The sequence below is a fragment of the Bos javanicus genome, chromosome 6, assembly GCF_032452875.1.
Source record: "Bos javanicus breed banteng chromosome 6, ARS-OSU_banteng_1.0, whole genome shotgun sequence".
Lineage (NCBI taxonomy): Eukaryota > Metazoa > Chordata > Mammalia > Artiodactyla > Bovidae > Bos > Bos javanicus.
In genome coordinates, this window is record NC_083873.1 from 83,478,554 (window position 1) to 83,492,192 (window position 13,639).

Genomic DNA, 13,639 nt, shown 5'->3' on the forward strand with positions numbered 1-13,639 from the left:
CATAAATATAAATGAGTATTTAGTATTAATAATGCACACTCAATATTCAAATTCCCAATTATCTCATAAATGTCCACGAAGATAACCACTGTCCTGAATTTTGTATTTATTATTCTCTTGTTTTCATTACAGTTCTTATCAGGCAAAAATGGATCTTTAAAAATAACTTTTTAATTTTGTATATTTCTGAATTTATATAAATGGAATTAGATTGAATGTATAACTCCTTGATTTGTTTTTCACTCAGAGTATGGGCATTTTTGAAGTGAAGTGAAGAAGTTAAGTGAAGTCACTCAGTCATGTCTGACTCTTTGCAACCCCATGGACTATATAGCCTATCAGGCTCCTCCGTCCGTGGGACTTTGCAGGCAAGAGTACTGGAGTGGGTTGCCATTTCCTTCTCCAGGGGATCTTCCCTACCCAGGGATCGAACCCAGGTCTCCCACATTGTGGGCAGATGCTTTATCCTCTAAGCCACCCATTTGCTTCTTATGTTTTTGCTACTGTAAAATATTTTTTTTTAATAACATATCTGCTTTCCTATTGAGTTATCATTATCTTTGAAATTCTAAAACATTTATATTCTGGATACTAATCACTTGTTGGTTATCTATATGGCAAGTATTTCGATCTAGTTTTAGCTTAAGCTTTCTTTGCTTAAGCTTTTTTTGTAGTCTTTTGAATAAGAGCTGTTGATACTAATTTAATCAAATAAAATTTTCTTTTTCATTTGTTAAAAAAGAAAGGGTTTGTTTCAACTGGGATCCAACTAAGAGTCAGTGCTTGATCTATGGTCAGTGCTTGATCTATCTTTTAAAACACTCAGTCTATGGCATGGTTCTCAATTTGGGGGTGATTTTGCCCCTCAGGGGACAACTGGCACCATCTGTGGACATTTTTAATTTTCACAACTAGAGTACTATTGGAATCTAATGCCAAGAGGCCTGAGATGCTTATAAACATCTTACAAGGCACAGGATAACAAAATGTTGAGAACCCTGATCTCTGTACATTCCACTTGGTTGTCTTTTTTATTCCTTACATCTTATTTAGTAAGTAAATCAACCAGCAAAATTTGTTTTAAAAATCTTTACACAGCTGGATTTTGCTGGGTAAACCCAGGGTGTCATTTGTAAAGTCTGCTATTCTTTACTTCCTATAAACTGGTTGTTAGAACCAAGGACTTAACTTCAGATGATATTATGTGGAGGTTTTGTTTTTTAAAGGAGGTGGGGAAGACAGGACTACTTTATACGCAGTGTTGTATTCTTCCATAGGAGGCACATAATGTTTGGCTGTGTTCTTTTTAGATGTTAGTGTATGATGATGCTAGATCCAACAGTTTATTGGGTGTTGTAAAATGGTAATATTCCATCCTAACATTCCTTCTTTTATTAACTGGAATATTTCTAAAAGGGTAAACTTCCCTTCCTCTATTATTTGGTTACCTAGTAATACAGTTTATACGAGAACAGCAAAATAAACGTTTAATTATTTCCCTTTATTTGCCATATTTGTTGTCAAAGTGAGTTGGTGTCATAGTATTTGCCAACAGCAATGAAATAAGTTTTTCTTTTTGTAGTAGTCTTACAAATTCATGGATTTAAATATAATTGATATCTATCAATCCAATGAAATTATTCTTATTGATACTCAAGTTTTCACATCTTTGTCCAGAGAAAGCATCTTCAAGCTGGATGCTGAAACCTTATGACCCAATCCTAATGGTTTTTGATAGTTTGCTATCGGGTATGATAAAATACTCCAAGCTTAGTCCCAGGCCTGGGATCAGACATTTCTTGAGGAACTCTGGTTCCTTTAAGCGTGTTGTGTCACCTTTTTGTTTTTTAGTTCTGGAACAATTATTGCCTACTTTTTCAAATATTTCTCCCTTTTGCTCATTTGGGTTTTTTCTCGATTCTGTTTATATCTGTTCTTCCATACCATCTAACTTTAATATTTTCCACTTCTTAATATCCTCTTGTCTTCTAGGAAAGCTCCACAACAAACTCCCACAGTTAATTTGTTAATTTCTCTGTGGTTTGATTTTAATAAATCTACCAATGCTACTTTCTCCCTTATGTGGTTCTCCATCTTGCCCTTTTGCTTCTCAAAAGCATGTATTTAAAAGTGTGCTTCATTCTTTCAAAAATGTAAAAATACTCCACTGTTATTAAAAAACTTAATTCTGATTTTCATTATAAAACGTTAAAGGCAATATTTAGAAGAAATAAAAATAAACTATAATCACTTACTAACATGTTATTTTTCTATAGTTCCTTCAAATTTCTGTCATTTTCATTTTTTATTTTAGCAGAAAAAAACAAAAAGGATTTTCTGTCTAAAACATTTAAGGATTAACATTTAAGAATAAACATTTAATCAAACTGCAGACAGAAAATTCTTCCAATACAGCTATTCTTCAAAATGCTTTGTATAATACCTGGAATACGTAAGTGTTATATAACTGATTATTATATGTGTGTATGCTAAGCTGCCTCAGTCGTGTTTGACTCTTTGAGACCCCATGGACTGTAGCTCGCCAGGCTCCTCTGTCCAGGGGACTCTCCTGGCAAGAATACTGGAGTGGGTTGCCATTTCCTCCTCCAGATTATTATATATAATGGTTTATTTCATTACTAAGTCAAAATATTGGAGAAGGAAATGGCAACCCACTCCAGTGTTCTTGCCTGGAGAATCCCATGGACAGAGAAGCCTGGTAGGCTGCAGTCCATGGGGTCAAACAGAGTCGGACATGACTGAATCGACTTGGCAGCAAGTCAAAAGATAAATATAAGCATTTTCTTCCCATAGCATATTTCAGTTGTTTCCAGTTTCAAAAATTACTCTCAATGTTAAAATAAGTAACTACTATGTTCAGGTTCCCTAGCTTTTATTTTCCTAGGAAAAAATTCTGAAATGACATTCATAAGTGAAAGTCTACAAATTATTTATAGGTTATAGTTAAAAGTCTACAAATTATAAATCAATAATTTCTACTAACTCAGTAATTATAAAGTATGCCTTATTTTTAATATGGATTCCTTTGAATGTTAGACAGGTTAAACATTTTCAAATATTTACTAGATATTCAATATTCCTTCCTTCTAAAGGAATAAAAACATATCTTATTAATACTATTAATAGTATTAATACTATTAGTTTAATGATGACATTTCATAATGCTTATTTTCATTATTAACTGTTTCTTAATGATTACACAGGGATTATCTATTACTTCAGTTAGTTTAATATGTCATTTTTACTCTTTTAATATGACCTGGAGATCTATAACATTTTAAGACTGGATTAAAGAAAACCTTTAAATACTTTAGATCTGGATTCTACATACTATGCGGTGGTGGTGGTGGTTTAGTGGCTAAGTTGTGCCCAACTCTCATGACCTGATGGACTATAGCCCACTAGGCTCCTTTGTCCATGGGATTTCCCAGCCAAGAATACTGGAGCAGGTTGCCATTTCCTTCTCCAGGGGATCTTCCTGACCCAGGGATCAAATTTGTGTCTCTCGCACTGCAGGCAGTCTCCTGCACTGCAAGCAATTCTTTACCACTGAGCCACCAGGGACGCCCGACATTGCTATATAGAGTAATACAATGAAAGTGAAAGTCAGTCACGTCCACTCTTTGCAGCTTCCTGCCAGGCTCCTCTGTCCATGGAATTCTCCAGGCCAGAATACTGGAGTGGGTAGCCATTCCTTTCTCCAGGGGATCTTCCTAACCCAGGGATAGAACCCAAGTCTCCACACTGCAGGCAGATTCTCTACTGTCTGAGCCACCAGGCAAGTCCAAGAATACTGGAGTGGGTAGCCTATCCCTTCTCTAGTGGATCTTCCCAACCCAGGAAGCCAACAGGGGTCTGCTGCATTGCAGGCAGATTCTTTACTAGCTGAGCTACCAGGGAAGCCCCAAGTAATAGAATAGTTCCCAGTCATCAATCTGCTGTTATAATCAGTGACATGATTTTGAAGTCTTTTAAATTCTTTATTTCTAAACTTCATGATTAAAGAAATGAGATTTAGACTTAATCTCAATAATCTTCTCTAGCTCTAAAATTCTAATGACTTGTTTGCAAATCTAATTTTGAAGATACTTTTAAGGCCATTCCCTAAACTTCTAAATCTCAAGACTACACTGCTATACACAGAACACCCTTCGGTTGACTGACTTTAAACATCTGAAAAAAAATTAAAAATTACCTATGTACTATAGTAACAGAATGCTTCATCAAGTCCAATAACTTAGAGTTGTGCCAAGATCAAAACATATATATCAATATATGGAGAAATATACTCACCAATGTATCTAGGCCTACATGCTGCTTTCCCTTTTCTTGAAGTGGTCCTAATACCAATTTTCCACTAGAAAAAAACGGTGTATCCAATGTTTTATATACTTTCAACTCATCATGTTCAACACAAAACTGGTATGTATCTCGTGGCCTTATAAGATCTAAAGGGAAAAAATTAATATAAGTATAAAGTAATAGCAATGACATTGTTCATCATCAACAGATATATACACACATGTGCGTGCATGCTAAGTCGCTTCAGTCAACCAACTTTTTGCGACCCTGTGAACTGTAGTAGCCCGCCAGGCTCTTCTGTCCACGGGATTCTCCAGGCAATTATACTGGAGTGAGTTGCCATTCCCTTCTCCAGGGGATCTTCTCAAACCAGGGATCAAACCTGTATCTCTTATACACATTCATAAATAAAAACATAAACCTGTCCTAGAAAGATAGATGTGATTAAGAGCACTGACTCTGGACCTAGAAAGGTCACATTGTATCTTTGTCTTCCAAGCTGAATGACCTTAGCCAAGCTGCTTATCCTCTATTTCATTTCCTTTTCTATAAAATGTGATAAAAATAGTTTATCTATGTTAGAGTTGGGAATATCAAATGAATTAATGTGTATAAAGTATTTAAAACACTGGTACAAAGTAAGCATTCAGTAAGCTTTGTTAATAATATTTTATTATTTATTATTAACAATGGCAATATTATCATTTCCCCTATAATAACTCAGATGAAAAACAAAATCAGCTAAGAGACAAGAAAAGATTCCTTATCCTTAAAAAGTTCAATATAACATGTGCGCGTGTGTGTGTATGAAGTCGCTCAGTTGTGTCCGACTCTTTGTGACCCCATGGACTGTAGTCTACCAGGTTCCTCCATCCATGGGATTTTCCAGGCAAGAATACTGGAGTGGGTTGCCATTTCCTTCTCCAGGAGATCTTCCGGACCCAGGGATTGAACCTGAGTCTCCTGCATTGTAGGCAGACGCTTTACCATCTGAGCCACTAGGGAAACTCTAACTCAGGTCTTCCGCATTGCATGGCAGATTGTTTACCAGCTGAGCCACAAGGGAAGCCCAATATAACATAGCCACACTACAAATGTATCATCATCATCATGCCAATAAATACCTTTGTGACTGATTAAGTAACAATATTTTTTATTTATCAGGTAGAGGCTCTAAATAACCAGTTCAAACTGTAGCTCCCAAATTACTATATCATTTTTTATTTTTTTGTGTGTGATTTTTTTTAATTTTATTTTTAAACTTTACATAATTTTATTAGTTTTGCCAAATATCAAAATGAATCCGCCACAGGTATACATGTGTTCCCCATCCTGAACCCTCCTCCCTCCTCCCTCCCCATACCATCCCTCTGGGTCATCCCAGTGCACTAGCCCCAAGCATCCAGTATCGTGCATCGAACCTGGACTGGCCACTCGTTTCTTACATGATATTTTACATGTTTCAATGCCATTCTCCCAAATCTTCCCACCCTCTCCCTCTCCCACAGAGTCCATAAGACTGTTCTATACATCAGTGTCTCTTTTGCTGTCTCGTACACAGGGTTATTGTTACCATCTTTCTAAATTCCATATATATGCGTTAGTGTACTATATTGGTGTTTTTCCTTCTGGCTTACTTCACTCTGTATAATAGGCTCCAGTTTCATCCACCTCATTAGAACTGATTCAAATGTATTCTTTTTAATGGCTGAGTAATACTCCATTGTGCATATGTACAATAGCTTTCTTATCCATTCATCTGCTGATGGACATCTAGGTTGCTTCCATGTCCTGGCTATTATAAACAGTGCTGCGATGAACATTGGGGTACACGTGTCTCTTTCCCTTCTGGTTTCCTCAGTGTGTATGCCCAGCAGTGGGATTGCTGGATCATAAGGCAGTTCTATTTCCAGTTTTTAAAGGAAATCTCCACACTGTTCTCCATAGTGGCTGTTCTAGTTTGCATTTCCACCAACAGTGTAAGAGGGATCCCTTTTCTCCACACCCTCTCCAGCATTCATTATTTGTAGACTTTTGGATCGCAGCCATTCTGACTGATGTGAAATGGTACCTCATAGTGGTTTTGATTTGCATTTCTCTGATAATGAGTGATGTTGAGCATCTTTTCATGTGTTTGTTAGCCATCTGTATGTCAGAATGGAACTGGAGGAATCAACCTACCTGACTTCAGGCTCTACTACAAAGCCACAGTTATCAAGACACTATGGTACTGGCACTAAGACAGAAATATAGATCAATGGAACAAAATAGAAAGCCCAGAGATAAATCCATGCACATATGGACAACTTATCTTTGACAAAGGAGGCAAGAATATACAATGGATTAAAGACAATCTCTTTAACAAGTGGTGCTGGGAAATCTGGTCAACCACTTGTAAAAGAATGAAACTAGAACACTTTCTAACACATACACAAAAATAAACTCAAAATGGATTAAAGATCTAAACGTAAGACCAGAAACTATAAAACTCCTAGAGGAGAACATAGGCAAACACTCTCTGACATATATCACAGCAGGATCCTCTATGACCCACCTCCCAGAATATTGGAAATAAAATCAAAAATAAACAAATGGGACCTAATTAACCTTAAAAGCTTCTGCACATCAAAGGAAACTATTAGCAAGGTGAAAAGACAGCCTTCAGAATGGGAGAAAATAATAGCAAATGAAGCAACTGACAAACAACTAATCTCAAAAATATACAAGCAACTCCTACAGCTCAACTCCAGAAAAATAAATGACCCAATCAAAAAATGGGCCAAAGAACTAAACAGACATTTCTCCAAAGAAGACATACAGATGGCTATATCATTTTTTAAATTTCCCTTTTACTTACAAACTTTTCCAGATCTGTAATTAATACATTTTTTATCATCAGCTTCTGACTGTACTCCCACAGTCGACAGGATATAGATAATACATATGCTCAGGAAACAAAAATTGATGAATTCTTGAAAACATAACTCTTTTACTAATACAGTACAGCAATGTTTTCAGTTAAGACACTTTGCTAAAAAAAAAATTCTCTGTAATTTTTCCTCTATAGCCAAATGAACAACTTAATATAGAAGTATCTCTGCTACTAAAGATATCAATGGAGCCTATTCCACAGTCAAAATTTTAAGTGTAAACACTGCCTCTCTGCTTTGACATATTTATCTTTTGATTTAGGCTAAATCAAAAACTAGTCCTCAGTACTCACTAGTACAGTCATGACAGTTATTAAAACACTTAAATATTTCCTGTATGTAAATACTGCCTGGTTGGAAATAGCTGAGTGTCCACTACTTAAACCCACCACACTATAGCCCATCTCCTGGGACTTCCAATGGTATCCTAGAAACTAAATTTTTAATACCTGTAAAGTGCAGGAGGAGGCTTATAGGACCCTATGCCAGCCTTAAACATGATATTTGTTTGACTGACTGATGTCCTTGCTACACAGCACCAAAGGCCGTCTAAACCCAGCGACAATCCCTACCTGATCTCATGGTACGAGTGTATCCAGGAGTCTGCCAGTTAATTTGCTACAATACCCCCTGAACAGGCTTCCTGATAATTCAGTTGGTAAAGAATCTGCCTGCAATGCAGCAGACCCCAGTTCAATTCCTGACTTAGGAAGATCCGCTGGAGAAGGAATAGGCTACCCACTCCAGTATTCTTTGGCTTCCCTTGTGGCTCAGCTGGTAAAGAATTCGCCTCCAATGCAGGAGACCTGGGTTCGATCCCTGGGTTGGGAAGATCCCCTGGAGAAGGGAAAGGCTACCCACTCCAGTATTCTGGTCTGGAGAATTCCATGGATAGTCCATGGAGTTGAAGAGAGTTGGACACAACTGAGTGACTTTCACTTTCCCCCTCAACAGCCCTTGTCCGCCAAGTGTCCTCCTGATCAAAGAAGGCCTGGATCCTACTGGAGAAGGCAACATTCCTGATGGTAGCACTTGTATCATAGAGGACAAATGCATGGTACTATATGTCCCTGGAGGTTGTCTACCGTCAATTCCCCCACAGTAGTCCTCATACAGGCTATTTATTTGAATCAGACTTGCTATTGGATTTTGGCTCTTAAAGATCTAGGGAGAGAAAGGAAAAGTAGAAAAGCCAGCCTTTAAGCAAACAGTTTGTCCTTACTAGATGTTAAATTAAGCATTCTCAGAATCAACCCTCAGAGCTTACCCATAAGAACAGTCTCTCGTGTTTGTGGGTCCTTTACCCTTGTTGGCTCCAGAGGATCTCCCAGAGGTATATTCAGATTTACCGTGAATTTATTCTCTGCAAAAGAAATACCACTGAAATACTATTTATTTAAAACTCTTTTCCATTAAAAAAAAATCTAGCATGAAATAGAGCTAAGGACAAGTTGAAAAGGAAAACGGAAGAGGCATATTTCTTCCTGTTTATCAATGACCACTTTGATGCACTGAAGAGGTAAGTTTCATTTGACAGTGCAGTTTACCTGTGTGGAAATGTTTTACACTATGATATTAATGATTTTTTAAAAAGAATAAAATAAGTTTACTTTCAAAATCTAAAGAAAAGTAGACATTAAAAAGAGAATTTACCCTTAAGTACTATTATATTCTGAAGCCTTTAGAGGTATATTTCAAAATCTGCACAGAGCTATTTTTCAAAACACTGTTATTTAAAATAAGGAAAAAGTTCATACTTCTTTCATCATTTTCAAGACAGATTCTTTTCCTATTAGCTGTTGTAATGATTCTTCCCAAGTTTCCTTTTGCTTTCCTTTTAGATGATACTGTGTCTGGGGACAGTATTCCACCAATCACAAATCCTCCTGAAATTTAACCCCCAAAAGGTAAATTATCATACCTAGCAAAGTGAAAATCTTGAAACAAAATTCATTACATTAATACAGCACATTTCTTTTCAAAGCAAAGAATACAGTATTATTACTACTCTACAGCTAATTCAAGTAACACAAATAGCAACTAATTTCATTTAAGTCTCTCTACTATCCTAAATCTAGTGGCTTAGTCAGTAAAAAATCTACCTGCAATGCAGGAGACCCGGGTTCAATTCCTGGGTCAGGAAGATCCCCTGGAGAAGGAAATGGCAACCCACTCTAGTAATCTTGCCTGAGAGGATCCTAGTGGGCTACAGTCATGGGGTAACAAGAGTCAGACACAACTTAGCAACTGAACCATCACCACTATCCTAAATCTAGACACAGTGATGAAACATAACTGAATGATCTCTATTGCTTGAAATAAATAGTCATCAGTGGAGGTATAAAAAATGAAGGACACAAAGATTAGCAATGAACTATTTATAGTAATCCACATGTCAGTTTAGTCCTTTGACTCAGAAATTCTGATTTAAAAAAAGGAAGTAACTTTAATATAACACTATTTTCTTTCCTATCCTCTATAATTTTTGTAGAGAAATATGACAAGAAAATAGAATGAGAATAATAATGGGGAATATTTAATCTTTGCCAGTTAAAATTTTCTCATGTTCTGATCTAAGGTTTCATTTTATGCAATTAGAAATCTTACTGAATGTATAAAAATAATGTGCTCCATGCTCAGTTGTATCTGACTCTCAGCTAACCCATGGACTGTGGCTCGCTAGGCTCCTCTGTCCATGGAATTTTCCAGGCAAGAATACTGGAGTGGGTTGCCATTTCCTTCTCCAAGAGATCTTCTTGAATCAGAGATTGAACGTGCTGCATCTCTTGGGTTTCCTGCTTTGGCGGGCAGATTCTTTACCACTGGGCCACCTGGGTTAAGTGTTAGTCACAAAGTCATGTCCAACTCTTTGTGACCCCACGGACTGTAGCCCGCCAGGCTCCTCTGTCCACTGAATTCTCTAAGCAAGAATACTGGAGTGGGTTGCCATTTCCTTCTCAAGGGGATCTTCCCAACCCAGGATTCAAACCTGAAGTCTCCTGCATGGCAGGTAAATTCTTTACCGTCTGAGCCACTAGGAAAGCCACCTGGGGACACTCTATAAAACTACACAATCACTTCAAATTGCTAGCAAAGAGAAAAAAAAAATCAGCATCTCTACAGTAATCAGAGAAACCTGGACTTGAACCTATTCTTGTCACACTGTTGGAGAATGATGATTAAATAAAGTAATGTTATAAATATGTAAGACAGTACTTGGCTTCCCTGGTGGTTCTGCCTGCAATGTGGGAGACCTGGGTTTGATCCTCAGGTCAAGAAGATCCCCTGGTGGGCTACAGTCCATGGGGTCACAAAGAGTCAGATACGACTGAGCGAGTTTCACTTTCTTGGCACAACACATATCTAAATAAATTATAGCAATTATCATTATTATTTTTTATTTTGAACTGTTAAAATGTAAATTTTACCTGATGGCCTTGACTGATAATCTATTCGTTCCCCTCGCCAGTATTCCAAAGGTTTTGATCGTGTTCTCATAGTTCTGCGAACATTTGGTGTATTGGAGGGCAATACTGTAAAAGACATCAGACAAAAATATACACATATGTTGAGCTGGATGAAACTCTGCAGTGAAAAGACTAATATTACTTTCTAGAACAGGAATGCTTCTAGACAAAACACTAGAGAAACAAATTTTAAGACATATTTGGGCTAATAAAGAAATGTCAATGAAAAAATAAACTACTAGATTGGAAAGATTTAAAAATTTGGTAACATTCATGGTTAATATGTTATAGGTACACTGAAATTCTCATATATTCCTGATAGGAATATAAACTGAAGACAATCTGACAATATCTATAATTATAATACTCTGAGGTGGCAAATTTCATTTTTAGAAAATGAATTTGCAAAATATTCATAAAAATAGGCAAAGATCTAGGTACAAAAACATTCATAGTAGTACTGTTTATAATAGGAACCAAAAACGGAAGTCAAACTGAAAACCATCTAAATGTTCCCAATAGGAAATGTGTTAATCAGGGGTAGTCATATATGTGTGTGTTTGTGTGTATACACACTTATCTACTCATTTTCTCTGACCAATGCAAAGTTCTATATGCTAAGTTTTCTGGCTATATAATAAACTTTCTATGTTCTACCTTATTTCTGGTTTGCTGGATTTCTCCAATTCTGAAAGTGGTTTATCAAAATCCCTAACTGTATTGCTTAAAATCTCCTTGCTTTTCCTCAAGTTTTTTTTTTTTTTTTTTTTTAATACATTTTAGTTGCTAGGCTGTTTGGTACATAGGAGTTTATGATTTTTCTATCTTCTTCATAAATTGCCTATTTTTACAAGTCCTTTATTCTGTTCACATTTTTAACTTTAAATTTCACTTCACCTCATATTAAAAATGCATCACTACTACCTTCTGTTTATATTACTCTACTTAATTCTTTGATAATCTTTTATTTAAAAACCTGTTTTAAGTGCTATTTCTGCTTTATTGACTATGCCAAAGCCTTTGACTGTGTGCATCACAATAAACTGTGGAAAATTCTGAAAGAGATGGGAATACCAGACCACCTGACCTGCCTCTTGAGAAATCTGTATGCAGGTCAGGAAGCAACAGTTAAAACTGGACATGGAACAACAGACTGGTTCCAAATAGGAAAAGGAGTATGTCAAGGCTGTATATTGTCACCCTGTTTATTTAACTTCTATGCAGAGTACATCATGGGAAACGCTGGACTGGAAGAAACAAAAGCCGGAATCAAGATTGCTGGGAGAAATATCAATAACCTCAGATATGCAGATGACACCACCCTTATGGCAGAAAGTGAAGAGGAACTCAAAAGCCTCTTGATGAAAGTGAAAGTGGAGAGTGAAAATGTTGGCTTAAAGCTCAACATTCAGAAAACGAAGATCATGGAATCCGGTCCCATCACTTCATGGGAAATAGATGGGGAAACAGTGGAAACAGTGTCAGACTTTATTTTTGGGGGCTCCAAAATCACTGCAGATGGTGACTGCAGCCGTGAAATTAAAAGATGCTTACTCCTTAGAAGGAAAGTTATGACCAACTTAGATAGCATATTCAAAAGCAGAGACATTACTTTGCCAACAAAGGTTCGTCTAGTCAAGGCTATGGTTTTTCCTGTGGTCATGTATGGATGTGAGTGTTGGACTGTGAAGAAGGCTGAGTGCCAAAGAATTGATGCTTTTGAACTGTGGTGTTGGAGAAGACTCTTGAGAGGCCCTTGGACTACAAGGAGATGCAACCAGTCCATTCTGAAGGAGATCAGCCCTGGGATTTCTTTGGAAGGAATGATGCTGAAGCTGAAACTCCAGTACTTTGGCCACCTCACGCGAAGAGTTGACTCATTGGAAAAGACTCTGATGCTGGGAAGGATTGGGGGCAAGAAGAGAAGGGGACGACAGAGGATGAGATGGCTGGATGGCATCACCGACTCGATGGACGTGAGTCTCAGTGAACTCCGGGAGTTGGTGATGGACAGGGAGGGAGGCCTGGCGTGCTGCGATTCATGGGGTCGCAAAGAGTCAGACACAACTGAGCGACTGATCTGATATCTGATAAACATATAGGTCAGTTTGTATTGTTTAACCAAATCTGTTAGTCTCTATCTTACTAGAGGAACTCAATCCATTCATGCTTATTTAGTATAACAAATATGGTTCTTCCTTCCATTTTACTTTATATTTAAATTTACTTGTTATTTTACATCAATGATTCTTTTTTTCCCTCCTTTTCATTGGTTTGGTCAGAATACCATTTCTTTCCCCATACTCCAAACCTTGGTCATTTCAAAGTTTTACTGTGCTTTTTCAGTCTAATTTACCTTCCTGTTCCTGACATTCAAATCATACTCATTTCTCTATGACTATATTAAAAACTATATTCCTTACCAAGATATCTTCTTCTTTCTTTTCTCACTTAGTAAAACAAAGTAGTTTAGACTACTTTTATCACTCCTCTGCCACTCCTACTCTCCTTCCCATTATACCAAGTTTTGTTAAGATAGTGCAGATTTCAAACTACCATTGCAAAAATTCTTACTTAGTACTTATAAATCCTCAATTATACTAGCATTAAGTAGTAGACACAACCTCAGGTGTGAGCAATGGGACACCCCTTCCCTAGGATACAGGTAGAACCTATAATATACTCAAGTGAATACGGCAAAAGCAATGGGAAGTCACTCCTGTGACTATATCATGGTTCTACACATTAAGACACTATCTAGCAGAAGCAGAGAATAATTATTCCTTGCTCACTTTGAAGAAGCAAGCTGCCACACTGAGAAAAGAGTCTATGAAAAGGATCATGTGGCAACGAACTGCAGGTGACCTCTAGAAATTAAGAGTAGAGGCCCATGGCTCACAGACACCAAGAAAACAGGTA

General features: G+C 37.1%; 1 protein-coding gene across 3 annotated transcripts in view; it reads right to left on the bottom strand.

The window, feature by feature from the left end:
• CENPC (centromere protein C) overlaps positions 1-13,639 on the bottom strand; it is a 94,287-nt gene that overhangs the window by 3,712 nt on the left and 76,936 nt on the right. For 2 of the 3 annotated variants that reach the window (XM_061420315.1, XM_061420316.1), the window contains exons 14-17: positions 10,682-10,786; positions 9,011-9,139; positions 8,521-8,616; positions 4,315-4,469 (exon numbers count right to left, since the gene is read on the bottom strand). In XM_061420315.1, coding sequence (XP_061276299.1) covers positions 4,315-4,469; positions 8,521-8,616; positions 9,011-9,139; positions 10,682-10,786 — 485 coding nt within the window. The remainder of the gene's footprint in view (positions 1-4,314; positions 4,470-8,520; positions 8,617-9,010; positions 9,140-10,681; positions 10,787-13,639) is intronic. The other variant, XM_061420317.1, reaches the window with a different exon arrangement.